General features: G+C 42.5%; 1 protein-coding gene across 1 annotated transcript in view; it reads right to left on the reverse strand.

Annotated features, from left to right (window-relative positions):
• unc13a (unc-13 homolog A (C. elegans)) overlaps positions 1–13,863 on the reverse strand; it is a 45,031-nt gene that overhangs the window by 3,651 nt on the left and 27,517 nt on the right. Inside the window, exons 26-40 of the mRNA XM_085448175.1 lie at positions 12,321–12,454; positions 12,042–12,127; positions 11,083–11,209; positions 10,871–10,967; positions 10,020–10,163; positions 9,734–9,811; positions 9,523–9,600; positions 9,264–9,352; positions 9,033–9,179; positions 8,183–8,306; positions 5,318–5,347; positions 4,187–4,243; positions 3,958–4,038; positions 3,323–3,470; positions 2,503–2,559 (exon numbers count right to left, since the gene is read on the reverse strand). Of these exons, the coding sequence (XP_085304301.1) occupies positions 2,503–2,559; positions 3,323–3,470; positions 3,958–4,038; positions 4,187–4,243; positions 5,318–5,347; positions 8,183–8,306; positions 9,033–9,179; positions 9,264–9,352; positions 9,523–9,600; positions 9,734–9,811; positions 10,020–10,163; positions 10,871–10,967; positions 11,083–11,209; positions 12,042–12,127; positions 12,321–12,454 (1,477 nt within the window). The remainder of the gene's footprint in view (positions 1–2,502; positions 2,560–3,322; positions 3,471–3,957; positions 4,039–4,186; positions 4,244–5,317; positions 5,348–8,182; positions 8,307–9,032; positions 9,180–9,263; positions 9,353–9,522; positions 9,601–9,733; positions 9,812–10,019; positions 10,164–10,870; positions 10,968–11,082; positions 11,210–12,041; positions 12,128–12,320; positions 12,455–13,863) is intronic.

Raw genomic sequence — 13,863 nt, forward strand, 5'->3', positions numbered from 1 at the left:
TCGAGAGCGACACACACCCTCATAACTGACCGCTCAGATGTTTCCTGGTTAAAATCAGTCAATTCATTGCATTTCAATCAAACATCAAAGTCATTTAACTGTTTCATCTCTACGCTACGCCAGACCTGGGCTTGTTTGGGGTCCTTGGAGTTCTACTTTTTGCCTGAGGAAGAAGATGACAAGTCTAGATGGCTTTCACCAGGCTCTAACACCTTTGTCTGGGAGGGAGGATGATGATCTTTCCTTGTGCCGCATGTGAACAAGCGGTTTATATCCACGTACAACTCCAGAAGGATACAGTGACAGATGGACATTAATTTTCAGTGTTTTAATTAGCGTCTTCGCTCTGTCAACGGTATCTTTGTGGCGACGACCAGCAGCCTGTGTGTTTGTGTTTTTAACCAGCCGCCCACTAAACAAGGTGTCTGTGGGAGTTAGACGGCAGAGTGTTCCTGGCACGCGGCTCTCTGCATCTCTCAGGGGAGCATTATGGGATTGCTGGTTTCACTGCCAACAGGACCAAAGAGAGCAGCAGTCATCCATCTGGCCTTGTCTACTCAGTAGAGGACATCCATGAGAGATGAGAAAGAAACTTTTCTGGCTGGGAGGCAGGAAGATGTTGCCAGGAAAAAGCAGCCCCTTTCTTCGTTAACAAACACGGCAATCAGAGGCACATTTTGCACCATATTGCAAAACGTCACCAAAATAGATATTAAATCTCAGAATTGTACTTTAAATGTGCCAAAGCATCGCCTGAGTTTGCCACTTATTCACAAATGAGTTGATTATTTTAACCGCAAATATCGGCGCTCACAGCCAGCAGCACGCGAGACCGACCGTCAGCGCTGATCAAAGACTCTTTCAGCTGCGAGTAAATTCCACTGAGCTTTGGTCATTCATCCTGCTCTAATCATCCACTCTAATATGGTTGGAGAAACTACTCAGTGAAATCTGTTTGACAGGGAGTTAATTTGCTTCCTTGTTACAGTCAGGGACATCCACCAGCTGGCAGGAAGGCGAAAGATACGCTTCTTTGCTGCTTGTTTATTCAATCTCAAATAGATGATTTTCCATAAAACTTGCAAAAAGGAGCATTTGAATTATTTCCAGTCATACTTCATCAGAACTAAAAAGCTGGTGTCACCATTTTGAACAGGTAAAGGATGAGAAAGTGGGATTCAGCTCAGTCAGACAATCAAACTTGAGAACACACCAGTTCAGAGCAACACTTCAAAATCTCAACTATTCCAACAAAATTCATTTGCTAGTGTTTGTTGGTAGTGGATACCTTTCACAGTTAGGCATTAATCTGCATAAAAATCTACTTTGAATGCTTTTCTTTCCTTACACATTTCCATCTTTGGTCTCTTTCCAGAGGAAAGTGACACAACTTGACGTGTAACAGACTGCAGTGTTAACAATGTCATATTGAGCCGCTCATCTGAGATGACTGTCGGGATGCTAGGGCTTGCGCAGCACCAGATCATCATCGTAGCATCAAATTAAACGGCGAAGCCAAGTGCACACACAAACAGCAGAATGCATATGTCTCTGTGTGAGCGTGTATGAACATACCGCATCTGAGAGCAAGTCAGACTCTTTTATTCTGATCTAAAGAGACGGAAATCAGACCACCTGACCCGATGGACTGTTTGTGATTGGCTAGATCTGTTAAGGGGAGACGAGCTGAGAACCCTTTCCCATCACCGCTTTGGGGAGGGTGGCGCTGCGTGTGGAAGCTGACTGGGTGTTTCCATCTCTGCCTGCTTTTGGATGCGATCGCAGGGTAGGGAAGGACAGAGAGCCCTCCCAGACAAACTAAGCCAACAGCCATCATCATCTTCATAATAATCCTACTCTTCCTCTTCAAGCATCTGCCATTTCAAACACAGTGGGAGGGACAGTGACACTGTAAAAAAAAGATTTCCTCCCAGTGTTTCTGGAAATAAATAATTGCTTCTACAACCTGAGGACAGACTCATCAGATTGCACACACACACACACACACACACACACACACACACACACACACACACACACACACACACACACACACACACACACACACTTAGCCCCCTGGCTTCTCTGGGTGACATCATGCTGCATCAGAATTCCTCCACGCTTTAATGCATTTCTATTATATTTGTCTGATGTCCGCGCATCATGCGTCGTGTCTGCTCATACATACTGTCCACGGCGTATGTATTCAGCGCAGTTCTGTACATACAGACATCAGTGTGTACGTTTCATGCATGAATGCATAAAGTTACCATTCTTGCTGTGGTGGTGGGCATGTATGTGTGTTCAAAAAGGCAGAGAGTGTGTTCAGTCTGTGCATTGCATTTGTCTGTTGGGATGAATCTGAGCAGGCAGGACAGTTTCAGGATGCACATGGGGGGGTGGGGGTGGGGGTGGGTGAAAAGGTGGAGGTTGCTGGGCTTTGTTCTGGAGGCTCTCTGGTGGTCCTTGGTGTCTCAGAGCCTCAGCCTGAGTGCCACATACCCTTTTCTGGGTAAACATCCTCACTAGTGGTGAATCTCACCCCCTTCCCGCCGAACACTGTCCCACAGACGGGGCAGGAGGTGGGAGTAGACAGAGAAAGGAGACACACGAAGAAATATGAGGTTTGCAGAGAGTTTCACAATTACAGAGTAGAAAACAGACCAACATGTAAAAAGCATTTTCCCTGATTTGTTGGGGAAATTGAGCTACTTCTACCAAATAAGCAGTGAAAAAACTGTGTCTTGCAACATCAAAAGCCACATGGCATTAGTTAAAAAATTCAATTTTAAATGATTATCCACTCAAAAGGCATTTCTACCAGTGCTCGGGGACTATGTGTGAGCGTCTGATGGCAGAAACGGGATGGCTGTTACACAGCTATGTGACAGGAGGACGGAGGCTGAGCAGCAGCATCAAAGAGAAGGAAAACAGAGTGGGTAGGTATTTATTTTTTCATTGCAAATAGCTGTCAGATCATCTACAGAATAGTGGCTGCAGTTCCAGAAGCTCGCTATCAGGAGACTCAGCATTTCAGGACAGTGAGAAATATTGTGCTGTTGCAGTTTCAATTTTACGCTCTACGAGGCACGTGAGATACTTTGAGCGTATAGAAACTTGGCATTTGGGAAAACCCTAACATCAACAGAGGGGGCAGCGAGAGGGGCTCCTCTGAGAGTGTGAGCGAAGAAGGAATACATTTCCCTTCCTCAGAGAATTATGTAAGATGCTGTAGGTAGTTAAGCTCATACTTAACAACTGAAGATACTGGAAGGTAAAGCAAATTCAAAGCCCCTCAGACACAGACAGATTTGTACGTTACCTTGAGCGTTCTGCGATTGGACAAAGGTCTTTATGAGTTTGTCTGTGGCCTGCGTGTAAAGGGACAGGGCGTAGTGGAGAGACTGAAGGTCAGGACTCTTCTCCAGGAATGTCTTCTTCAGACCCACACCACCAGCATGGAAATATTGCTGTCACATAAAAGGGCGGGGAAAAAAACATTTTACCAACATCTTCCGACCAGCAGCTGACTGAAGAAATAAAAGGGCACAAATAATTATAAACACAGCAGAGTGATCATCAGCGAATCCTGACATTCCCACAGTCACACATGAATCCAACACTAAACCAGTCAATACTGACAACTGCAGATAACAATTCAAAACGCTTCTATGATGTGCAAATTAGAGCCCCCGTAGAGCTTTAAACAATCGTTTTAACATTTGGTGCTATGTGGGTGCCTGTGTTATCTTGGGAAAATGCTTTGGGAGTGAAATTATGTGTTATTTTTCTTTTATTAATTCATCCTAAAGGGATAAAAAAAAACCCTCATTTCCTGGTCCCAAACTCTGGGTTTTAAGACTGTACATTTATGACTTCTTGTTTCCTGAAACGCTTGCACTGATAATAAAGAGAATATTCAATGTTTAATCACTGAAAATGAAAGTGAATCTCTACCTTGATGGTGTCGAGAGCCAACTCTATCACAGCACATTGCTTGGGTGTTAGCGCTTTGGCCTCCTCACGAACCATGTGCTCCTAAAGATGCCAGCGGGAGAGGCATAAAGCAAAATGACCAATATGTCCCCCTCATATGCTCTTCCGCATATTTTCTAAGCAATTAGAGACTCAGTCCGAAGCACTGGTGCCGGGCCCAGAGCGTAAGTGTAGCAGAAACATATTGTACCTTCAGCTTGGACAGCTGTCCGAGCTCCTTGGCAGCGTTAAAGATGAGCTGAGTGCCCTGGAAGAGACAGAAAGGCAGAAGGAGGAACAAGAAAGGTAGACAAGCAGAGAGAAAGAGAGAGAGAGAGGAGCGCTGTTATTATCGTGACAAAACAACGGCGGCGGTAAATGGCTTAGTGTCACACAGAGGACAGCGACGTTTCTGACACACACATTCATAAACAGTCACTCTGAACCGCTTTACAGGTGTCACGGTACATTTTCCTTCAAGTGCTGTTATCACACTTATCTGTCTTTTAATCATTCCAAAACATTACACACAAACACTACAAGGAGAAGGGAAAGTGGTTCAGCTCGTAGTAAGGGCAGGAAAATAGACATATTTGTGCACTCAAATGCACACAGATACACTCACTCTCCCTCTCTCACACACACACACATATCTAGCAGCTATAAAGCTTCACCGTGGTGTGTGCTGGTATTTATTGGTCCAGCCTAATGCAGTACTCTTGTAAGAAGATGTATCCTAAGTACTGCTGACTGTGGTTACAAATACGGTTTTGAAAGTTTACCAAAACCAACTGTAGTTTTGTATTCTTTCAAATAATGCAATAAAAAAAGAATAGCAGAAAAGTTTCAGGAAGAGCTTTATTAGCAAATAACAGAGTGCACTTCTGAAACTGTGGGGAAGCAACAGGGAAGAATAATCCAGCATCCCTCCACTGCTACTCTAAGCTAAACTGTCAGTCGTGCAGATAGATGTGCCTTTGGTTGCAGGGGCTGCTGTGATGAATATACTTTTTTACCCTGCAAGCTTGGCTTCCCTTTGATTTGGCTGTGAAGCTAAACCACACTCTGTTGTCTTTTTGTTTTTTTGCACATAGCCAGCCAGGTCTGAGTCAAATTAAGTGACTGCTGAACACACTGACTTTCTGTGTTTAAGTCACAAATGTCTACATCCAATAGAGGTATGTTTACAGCACACTATAAAAAGCACTATGTAGATAGTGAAAAAAAACAATATTTCCACTGCTTTGTTTGACTGGGAGCTGAGGGAGAGAGACATAGACATGGAGAGAAGACGTGGAGGAGAGAGACAAGACACATTGATCTAAAGGGGTTTAGTCCTTACATCGCTGTGAGAAGCACTCTTCAGCCTCCCCTGGAAAGAGAGCATGTGGTTAATACTTCAAGCAGTGGCCAGTCCCTGCTGTCTGACTTCACGCTCACTGGCTGCATAAGAGCGTGCAATCAAAAGCTCAGACGTTGCTTTAAAAATGTTAACGAATGTTGGAAAAACCCTCGTCAGTTTTTTCAGTTTATTTCTTTTTTTGATCGATTGCCAATCCAACATTATGAGAGTAAATGCTTTGACTGCACTCTGTTCACTTATGATCATTGCAGAGATATTGTTTGCATGTGGTCTGATATTTCAGCCAGGCCACTCGTAACCTGTTTGCATGCAATCCAAAGCAAAAACAGTGCCAGGAAGCATGAAAAAAGGAAAAATCTAAATGTATCTTAGCACGTAATAGTTTCCATTAAAGAAATGTAATATAACATCTTGGTCAAAGTTAAAATAAAAATTTTACCTAGGGGAAACATATGCATACTCTCTTTACTGCTCAATAAGAAATTCATTTTCTGGCTATCAATCACAGCACACGAACATTTTACCTGCATGAAAAATACAGGGTGCTCAGTCACGTGAACAAGACTAAAATTGGGCTTATCATGAAAGAAATCGTTTTACAATATTTAGATTTATGCACAAATTAAACAGGATGGTGCTAGTGAGTTTTAGGTGTGATGGCAGGCCGATAGTTTTACCAGTTTCTTAGTGGAATCACTGAAAGATAATATTTTCAACAATTATGCAGCATTAAAGCTCTGTGCAGTAACTTCCATCCAAAGAACAATTTTAGAGTCTGCATCTTTATGATGTTAAACCAGCTTCTCTTAAATAATTTATTGGAAGTTACCAGAGATCAGAATGAATAACTTGACATTAAAATAAATGTTTTCATACATCTTTAGGTTGTCAGCATCAGAAAGTGAAATATTTGGTCCTAAGACATTAAGAAAACAAACCGTGTACCTCGTTTGCACAACCTAAACCCAAGAAATAGCATCGAGACTATTTATAAAAACACAATGACAGTAATTATAGCAACAACAGAACACGAAACCAAACCAGAAGAGACCAACAGGACAGGTCCGCAGAGACATACAGTGCACTACAGTGTCGTACAGGATACTGAGAGAAGACTGCAGTGTTGAAATAGATCAGATGCAAGCAACAAACCCACAGTAGGGGGTAGGAAGGCAGGACACAGTTCAAACAGGTAGGAAAGGTGGGGACAGTGGGGTGAGAGGATTGGAAAGGGCGGAAAAGGGGTGCTGGAGTTTGGTCGGGACAGTAGATACCAAGCTACCGAGAGATCAGTCACCTCACCGGGGTCCCCATAAAAGGGCGCAATGCATGAGAAGAAACAAGCCAAACCCAGGCACAACAGAGGAGAGGAGTACCATTTCCTGTTTGAGGAGAGCGTTCATGAAGAAGAGACAGCAGAAAAGGGAGAGGGGGCTAATCGGTGAAGATTGCTGAGGGGTGGGGTGGGACCTATTAGAACTAGTTAGGAATGCACCATGCTCCTGTCTTCTCAAACGAGAGACAGACTTGGAGGAGAGAAGAGAAAAGAGGAGACATGAGACAGATCAAAGAGGTGAGGTCGTGAGAAGGCAGACGGTGTGATGTGGGGTAAAAACAGGGGAAGATCGCAGCCACATATAGCAGAGAAATTGACCACCGTGGACTGACAGACAGACAAACACACAGGAGTGCTGTACTTACAATCATCTGTGGAGGGAGAGCGGTGGGAGCAGGATGTAATAGTAATCACAACAACAACAACCAGAGAGAAGGGTCAGTCAAGCTGCAAAGAGCCCCACATCAATCAAAATCACAAGTTTGGGCCCCAGGCCTGGAGGGACGTGGAGCAACTGACACCTGTTTAGAGCCTGGACTAAGCACAGGTAGAGAACTGAGCAGGTAGCCATAACACCTAAGCTAACTCGTTACAGCATCAACTCTTTGCTCATAAAGCAAATACGAGGTTTAACTTTCAGCAGCTTCACATGAAGAGTGTCGCTGTGGGTGTGATCGTGCAGCTTTGGCGCACATTAAACTCTGCGTCCTGTGACTGAAGGTCACAGTAGCCACAGATTATCACTTTATTATCAGTGATATGAGGCTCTTTAGTTAATAACCAAACAGAAATAACACATATACCAAAAACAAACAAAAGAAGAGCGGCTGCTTTCCAAAATGTATCATTCTTTTCAGAAGTGGGTCGGATGCTTTAGGCTAACATTTTTATGCAACTCTGATGTGAGTTACTCATAAATCAGGAATCTCTCCAAACAACTGACATACTGGAGAGCAGCCATGAGCTGGTGCAGGAATGATATGGTGCAGTCCTTTTTTTTCTTTTGCTTTTTAAGGGTTTCGTCTGGATTGTTTGGATGAACGAAGGCACCTGCAGGGCAATGCTGCATATACTGCGTGTAGGGGGGGTGAGCAGAGGGTAGGATGTAGATGTGATGCAAAAACTGTTTGATCTTTTGCTTAGGCATGGGCCACACAAAATGTCTGCATTTGTTTTCCCTTCTCTCGTTCTCCACCTCCTTCTTCTTTCTTTCTGTCCTTTGATGTTGCCTTGGCAGTAACAGGTGTAAGTAGAACATACTTGTGCACGTGTAGGCCTTATATACTGCGGGGGTCACCATATGAACATGTAATATCTTCATTTATGTTGCTATAAACATCCGCAAGGACTTCAAATAATCATTAAACATTTTGTAAAGAGATGATAGCGATGGATATGTGTACATGTCTCTTTCGTCTACACAAATTAGCCAAGAAAACATCTCTAAATATGTCTATTTTGTGTGTTTGTATGTTCTTTTGTGCATTTATACTTCTATGCGCTCTTACCGTTTGGTCTGTGAGCGGTGGCAGAACGATGGTCTTCTCCATGGTGTTCATCACCAGCTTCCACAGCTCCTTCAACACACGTTTCAGCACAGTCTTTTCACAGATCTTAGCAAACAAAGTCAGGCTGGCAGGAGGAGGGAGAGACACAAGTAAGAAAGAGACGTAAGTATTAAGCAGCAGAGGGGAAAAGACACAGTCTACCTGAAGAAAAATCGGATCATCAAAAGAAAAAGAGGTAATATGAAAAAGAGAAATACCTTCATGAGGGAAAAAACGCTCAGAAAAGCAGAAAATTTGGGGAAATTTCAATATTTTTCATTCATTCACAGGCAAATAACGTTTCCAAGTCATTCCTACAAAAACAAGGGTGGTTGTGGCATCCTATTATTGCACCACAGTTAAATTCAGTGAACTCTTAAGAAACCGTTAATTCATAAATGTTTGTAAAGACAGCGTGCACGGCTAGGTGATGGATTGTACACTGTACACCTGTGGGAATGGGACTGAAAACACCCAAATTCAAAGATTAAAAGATACGGACTAATACTTTTATCCATATATCGTATAACCACAACCAACAAAGCCAAAGATTCAAACCATCACATCAGTGTATTCACTGGTAATCCCTGAAAGATGAAAGCTCAGTCTCCAGAGTGTTTTAAAGGTCAGTTTTTTTCTACTCTTTCATCTTGATTATGTTATTGTGCAGGAATTTCTCCAGCTCTAGCCACGAGCATCGTTACCCTACCCACCTACTGTTCAAATCTTCTATCTACAAGTCAATCAGGCAGTCAGTCAGAAGAAACTTGCTTCCAAATAGGGAATCATTTTAAGCTAAAGATTGGCTCACTTGCTGTCCAGGAACTCCATGATTGGCTGCAGGACATTGTCAGCATCCTGGGCCACGCTGCTGGCATTTCCCACATTTGAGGTTCCCTTAACCTGAGCCAAGATGTCTCCCATCTGCTTAACATTTTCCTCAATATGAGGCTGGAAACTACAGAGGATGAAAGGGAGAAGGTTTAAGAGACTGCATCTGTAGCGTTCATTTGGATATGAATATGTGTGAGCGTGTTCCCACCTGACAGCAAAGACCCTGCTGAGATCATCCATGACATTGTTGAGTTTGACTTGCAGGTCTTTCAGGATATCACTAGCTTCAACACACAGCTAAAATGCCACAATAAAAACACACAAACTCACTCAGCTGTTTGGGTTGACTGGCGGCTGTGTGATAGGATAATAATAACACATGGCTGATATACTAGCATTAGGAACTATGTCTGAATAATTAAACAGTCTAAGTTTTGGCTGTTTGCGAGTGGAGAAGAGTCGCTCACATCTTTTCCACCCATGGCTTCAAACATCTTCTCCAGCTGCACCCTCAGCTGCTGGATGTTGTTGATCAGGATGCAGGGCTAGAAAGAAGCGGACACATGCGCATGTTTTTATGTTTATTCCAAAAGTTGGCTTTCGGTTTTTGGCAAACAGAATAAAATGAGACCATCTGTGGAAAAACCACATTGGGTCATTATGTCTTTGGCCACTCACCACTTTCTCCATGGTGACATAGTTGGCAAACAGCTTTGATATGATGTCAGCATAGGACAGAAGCACATTGCTGATGGTCTGGAGAAGAAAACAACAAAGGAAATATTTTTTTCTGCTCTTGTGTAAAGTGTCCTTGGGTTTCTTAAAGGGCGCTATACAAATCAAAGTTCTTATTATTATTACTGTTATTATAAAAAATGTTTTAACATGTACAGAAAAAAAATTGAAGACCTCGGTCTTGCATTTTTATTTTGTAACCTGCAAATGACATTTTCACTGCACCTACCTTGGCGAAGCGCTTCATGTAGTGTCCTACAATCTGCGGATCTGGGCACTCTAACTTCCTGATGATCTCAAAGCTCTGGTTGAGCTGGGAAAAGACATCCACAACTGAACAGGAGAACAGAGCATGCTCCGATGTGACCTGGAACTGCAGGGCAGAAAAGATACGCGGGAAGATTAAAAACTGGGGAAAATTAAAGGAGAAAAAGTCACAAGAAAGGGATGAGTAAGGTTGCAGGTGAGATTGTGTGCCCGTCTAAGACCATACAGACAGACCATTAGATGCGTTATTAAACTGGACCTTTGATATATTTCACTGCCTGTACAGAGACTCTGACCTCTCAGAGCCAGCCGTACAGACAGTTAGACAGCCATCCAGTGACAGGTGGGAGCTCCTGTCTGTCTCCTTGTAATTGGCTGCTGGTTACCGCCTGGTCCTTAATTGGCTAGAGGTGAGTAGGTGCTACTCCAGGGAGTCAGGGTAATGAGTTGAGGACAGCTTTTCTGCAGTCAAACCTTTGGAATAAGGCCATTAATTTACAATGTCCTGCTGTAACAGAATCATCTTTGGCTTTAAGCATATGCAAGTCACGGGCACTCTTTTTGAAAACTTCCCAAGAATCTGCACTGCTGAGTCCATGCTTTCTATTTCAGTCTTTGAAGAATGCTGGGGAGACAGGAGAACGTGTGGGAGGCGGGGCGGGAGTGGGGAAGAAACTTTGGATGATAACTCTGAGTGTGGCAGAGGAAGTACAAAGGATGGATTACAATAATTCTGCTTGAATAACAACAGCGACTCAGCGCTTCAAGAGGGCTGAAGGAGAGATAAGGAGGAAGGGAGCTGGAAACGTTTACCCCATCTTTTTTGTCTCTTTCCAAAGCACCGTGCAGAAAGTCACGAGACACTTCTTCGTTTTCATCCAGCCACTGGATGACAAATGGCTCAAACCACCTACGGGGAGCAACAATTTAGATATTTGCAAACTAAATTCGAGCATTTCAAAAATATATTCTATAATTCTTTTTCACCGGATGCGTCTGTTTCTACAAAACAAGATGCTACTCACGCAGGATATTCAGGCACTCTGCTCTTGAAGAAGGGCAGGTCCTTGCAGTACTCGTTGTACAGCCACTTGACCTTGAAGTGCAGGTTCATGTAATCTGCACTCTTGCACAGGCGGTTTTTTTCATGCTCTGTGAAAAGGAGAAAACACGTATTTCCAGGACTGTTTAGGCGGCCAGCATTTCCTGCAGGTCTGTTATGCACAGAGAAACTGAAAAACTGACACTTTACAGATCATTTTATAGAATAAATAGTTTTAAAATACACAAACATGATTCCAGTCATGCTTGGATAGAGCCAAATCCTCTTTTTGTCTTATCAGAAACTTTATTTTTATGCATAAATACTTTTTTAAAATATCAGATAAAAAATATGCATGCTAGAAATCAGAATATGCATATCACAAGATCTACCAAAATTAATATATTTTGCTTCATTGTTTGAAAAAAAATGAGATCTTTGCTCTCAGCAGCGGTACTGGAAGATTTAAATCAGGCAGGCAGTTAGTCAGCAAGAACAGCTGCTTGTCATGGAGCACACATTCAGTGTGTGTGTGTGTGTGTGTGTGTGTGTGTGTGTGTGCGTGCGTGCGTATGTGTTTTAATGATTAAAATGGTTTTTTGTTTTTGGAGGATGTCGATAGCCACGAGTAGAATAACTGGATCATTTTATTGCTAATACAAAAACAAAACTTGCGTATAATGTTTGTATGACTGTAACATTCAAGAGAGTTTAATATAATAGGTGGCTTTTTAATATCCATTTGTATATACTGAGTGGGAGTCCAGCTATGGCCAATAACCAGTGTGCTGAACTACCAGCAGCCGATAGTTAAACAAAAGCACAGACGTTTAATTAAATTCTCTGAATATTAACTGAATTCTTTTCTTTTCTGTGTTTTTGTATGCTCGCTACTTTTAAGACTACAGCACAATACTAACTGTATTATCGGTTTTTACTCACCTTCCATTGCATACTTCATATCCTGAGCAAATAAGTTCCACATAACTTCCGCGCTGATTTTACCCACATTGAGCTCCTGAGGGAATCTGGATGCAGAAGGAGAACATGTAACCGGGAAAGCTGACGAGAGCCTCAGAGTGCAGTTTTAATGGCACTATGAGAAACTGTGGATAACTACATAACATTAAAATGTCATTAAACCCATTCTGTTTAAATTTGTACTAGGAAACAAAGCAAACACAAAGGTAGAACGGCCGTGTAGAAAACTTAGAGACATACTGATTTAGGCAAGGAGTGTAAGAGTTCTTGTCTTCCTCAATGATTGAGACGATAAGTGTGATAAACTTGGACCAGAAGTCGAGGTTTTTGATGCTGGGTCCTTGCTCCTCTGGGGGCACAGCACCCTGCTTGGCCTGGGAAAGCAACAACATGAGTGGCGTTATAATGACTCATGACAATGGCTTTCTGAGGTTTACCTGCTATTATTGCCCCTTTTGGCTGAAAAATCTGCACATAAGTGAATTTTGATCAGTGAAACGGTTTTTAAAGCCGTACAACAGGATGTCCAGAGTCGTGTAATTGTGTAATCTTAATGTGAATTTTACCAATAATATTTCTGTCGTCTGCAACGGGGAGACGTTTTTGGAGGGAAATCTCGACTGCGTTGTTAACTCAACAACTCATACATATTAAACACTTGCTGCTCAAACAGCTTTAAACAGACTGCGAATGTCAACTGTCTGGTCGACTTCTTTGAAACAGCTGAAGATGTGCTGAGAAAAAACAAAACAAAACACTGAGCTGGCTGCTGCAGGGTTTGAAGAGTGAAGAATGATCTTGCAGAGATTTCAACAAAATATAGCAAAGTCCCTCAGGACGAAATGTTTTATTCAAAGAGAAAAAAATGCTTATTTGAAATTCACGGGGAAGTCAGAATTGGGCTTGGTGCTTTAATGAGGGCTCAAAGCAAGTTCTAGAAATCGCTGTTGGAATCGGCTACAGGAGTGACGGATGGAAGAGCCTGGCTTCACCAGACTAAGACACGGACTTACCGCGCACACACACACACACACACACACACACACACACACACACACACACACACACACACACACACACACATACAAACCAACAACACACAAGTGTCTACATATGGAATGAGGACAAAACTGAAATCCTTTCTGTATTAGAAATGTAAAAATGTAAATATTATTCTCTTTGTAGTGATGACTTCTGGGTAAAACCGCTGATTTTGATCACTAAAGTTGTACTTCCACCTGTAATTCAATCAGCTGATGAGTTTCTAAAACTTTAAGCTTTTTCCCCTGGTTTGACTTTACTTTGTTTTCACATAAAGAAAACTCCAAACGAAGCAAAACGTGTCTTTTTTATACAAACCGCATGAGAAAGTTCAGTCTGCTTGTTGGCCAGATGTGCAAGAGGAACAATAGCAAAAGCAGGTAGAAGACACAGTATTCTGAGCTACAGGATAACTTTGCAATGTCACTTCTTCCAATTCTTTAAAGTTTGTGTACTCTGCAGGCTTATGGTACTCTGCTACATCCCAGGAAGCAAAGCATGCCTGGCTATCAGAAGGCAAACGCCCAGCATATATTCAGTGGTTGGGTCAGATCATATTCCCACCATAAACGAATCAGTCTGAAGTTCATTTGGAACTGGATCGAGACCGCCTCCTCGAATGCGTCTGTGGTAGATTCACTGCAAGTGCAATTACCCTGCTCGTGTCTGCAGAAGCGAACCGCACCAAGACGGAAAATGAACCAGAATTCAATTTAAGCAGACTTAATGGTGCAGGTGTGAA

Source organism: Copadichromis virginalis, linkage group LG23 (assembly GCF_057382275.1).
Source record: "Copadichromis virginalis isolate Kocher_CV1m ecotype Utaka linkage group LG23, C_Virginalis_male_GT1.1, whole genome shotgun sequence".
NCBI classification, from domain to species: domain Eukaryota; kingdom Metazoa; phylum Chordata; class Actinopteri; order Cichliformes; family Cichlidae; genus Copadichromis; species Copadichromis virginalis.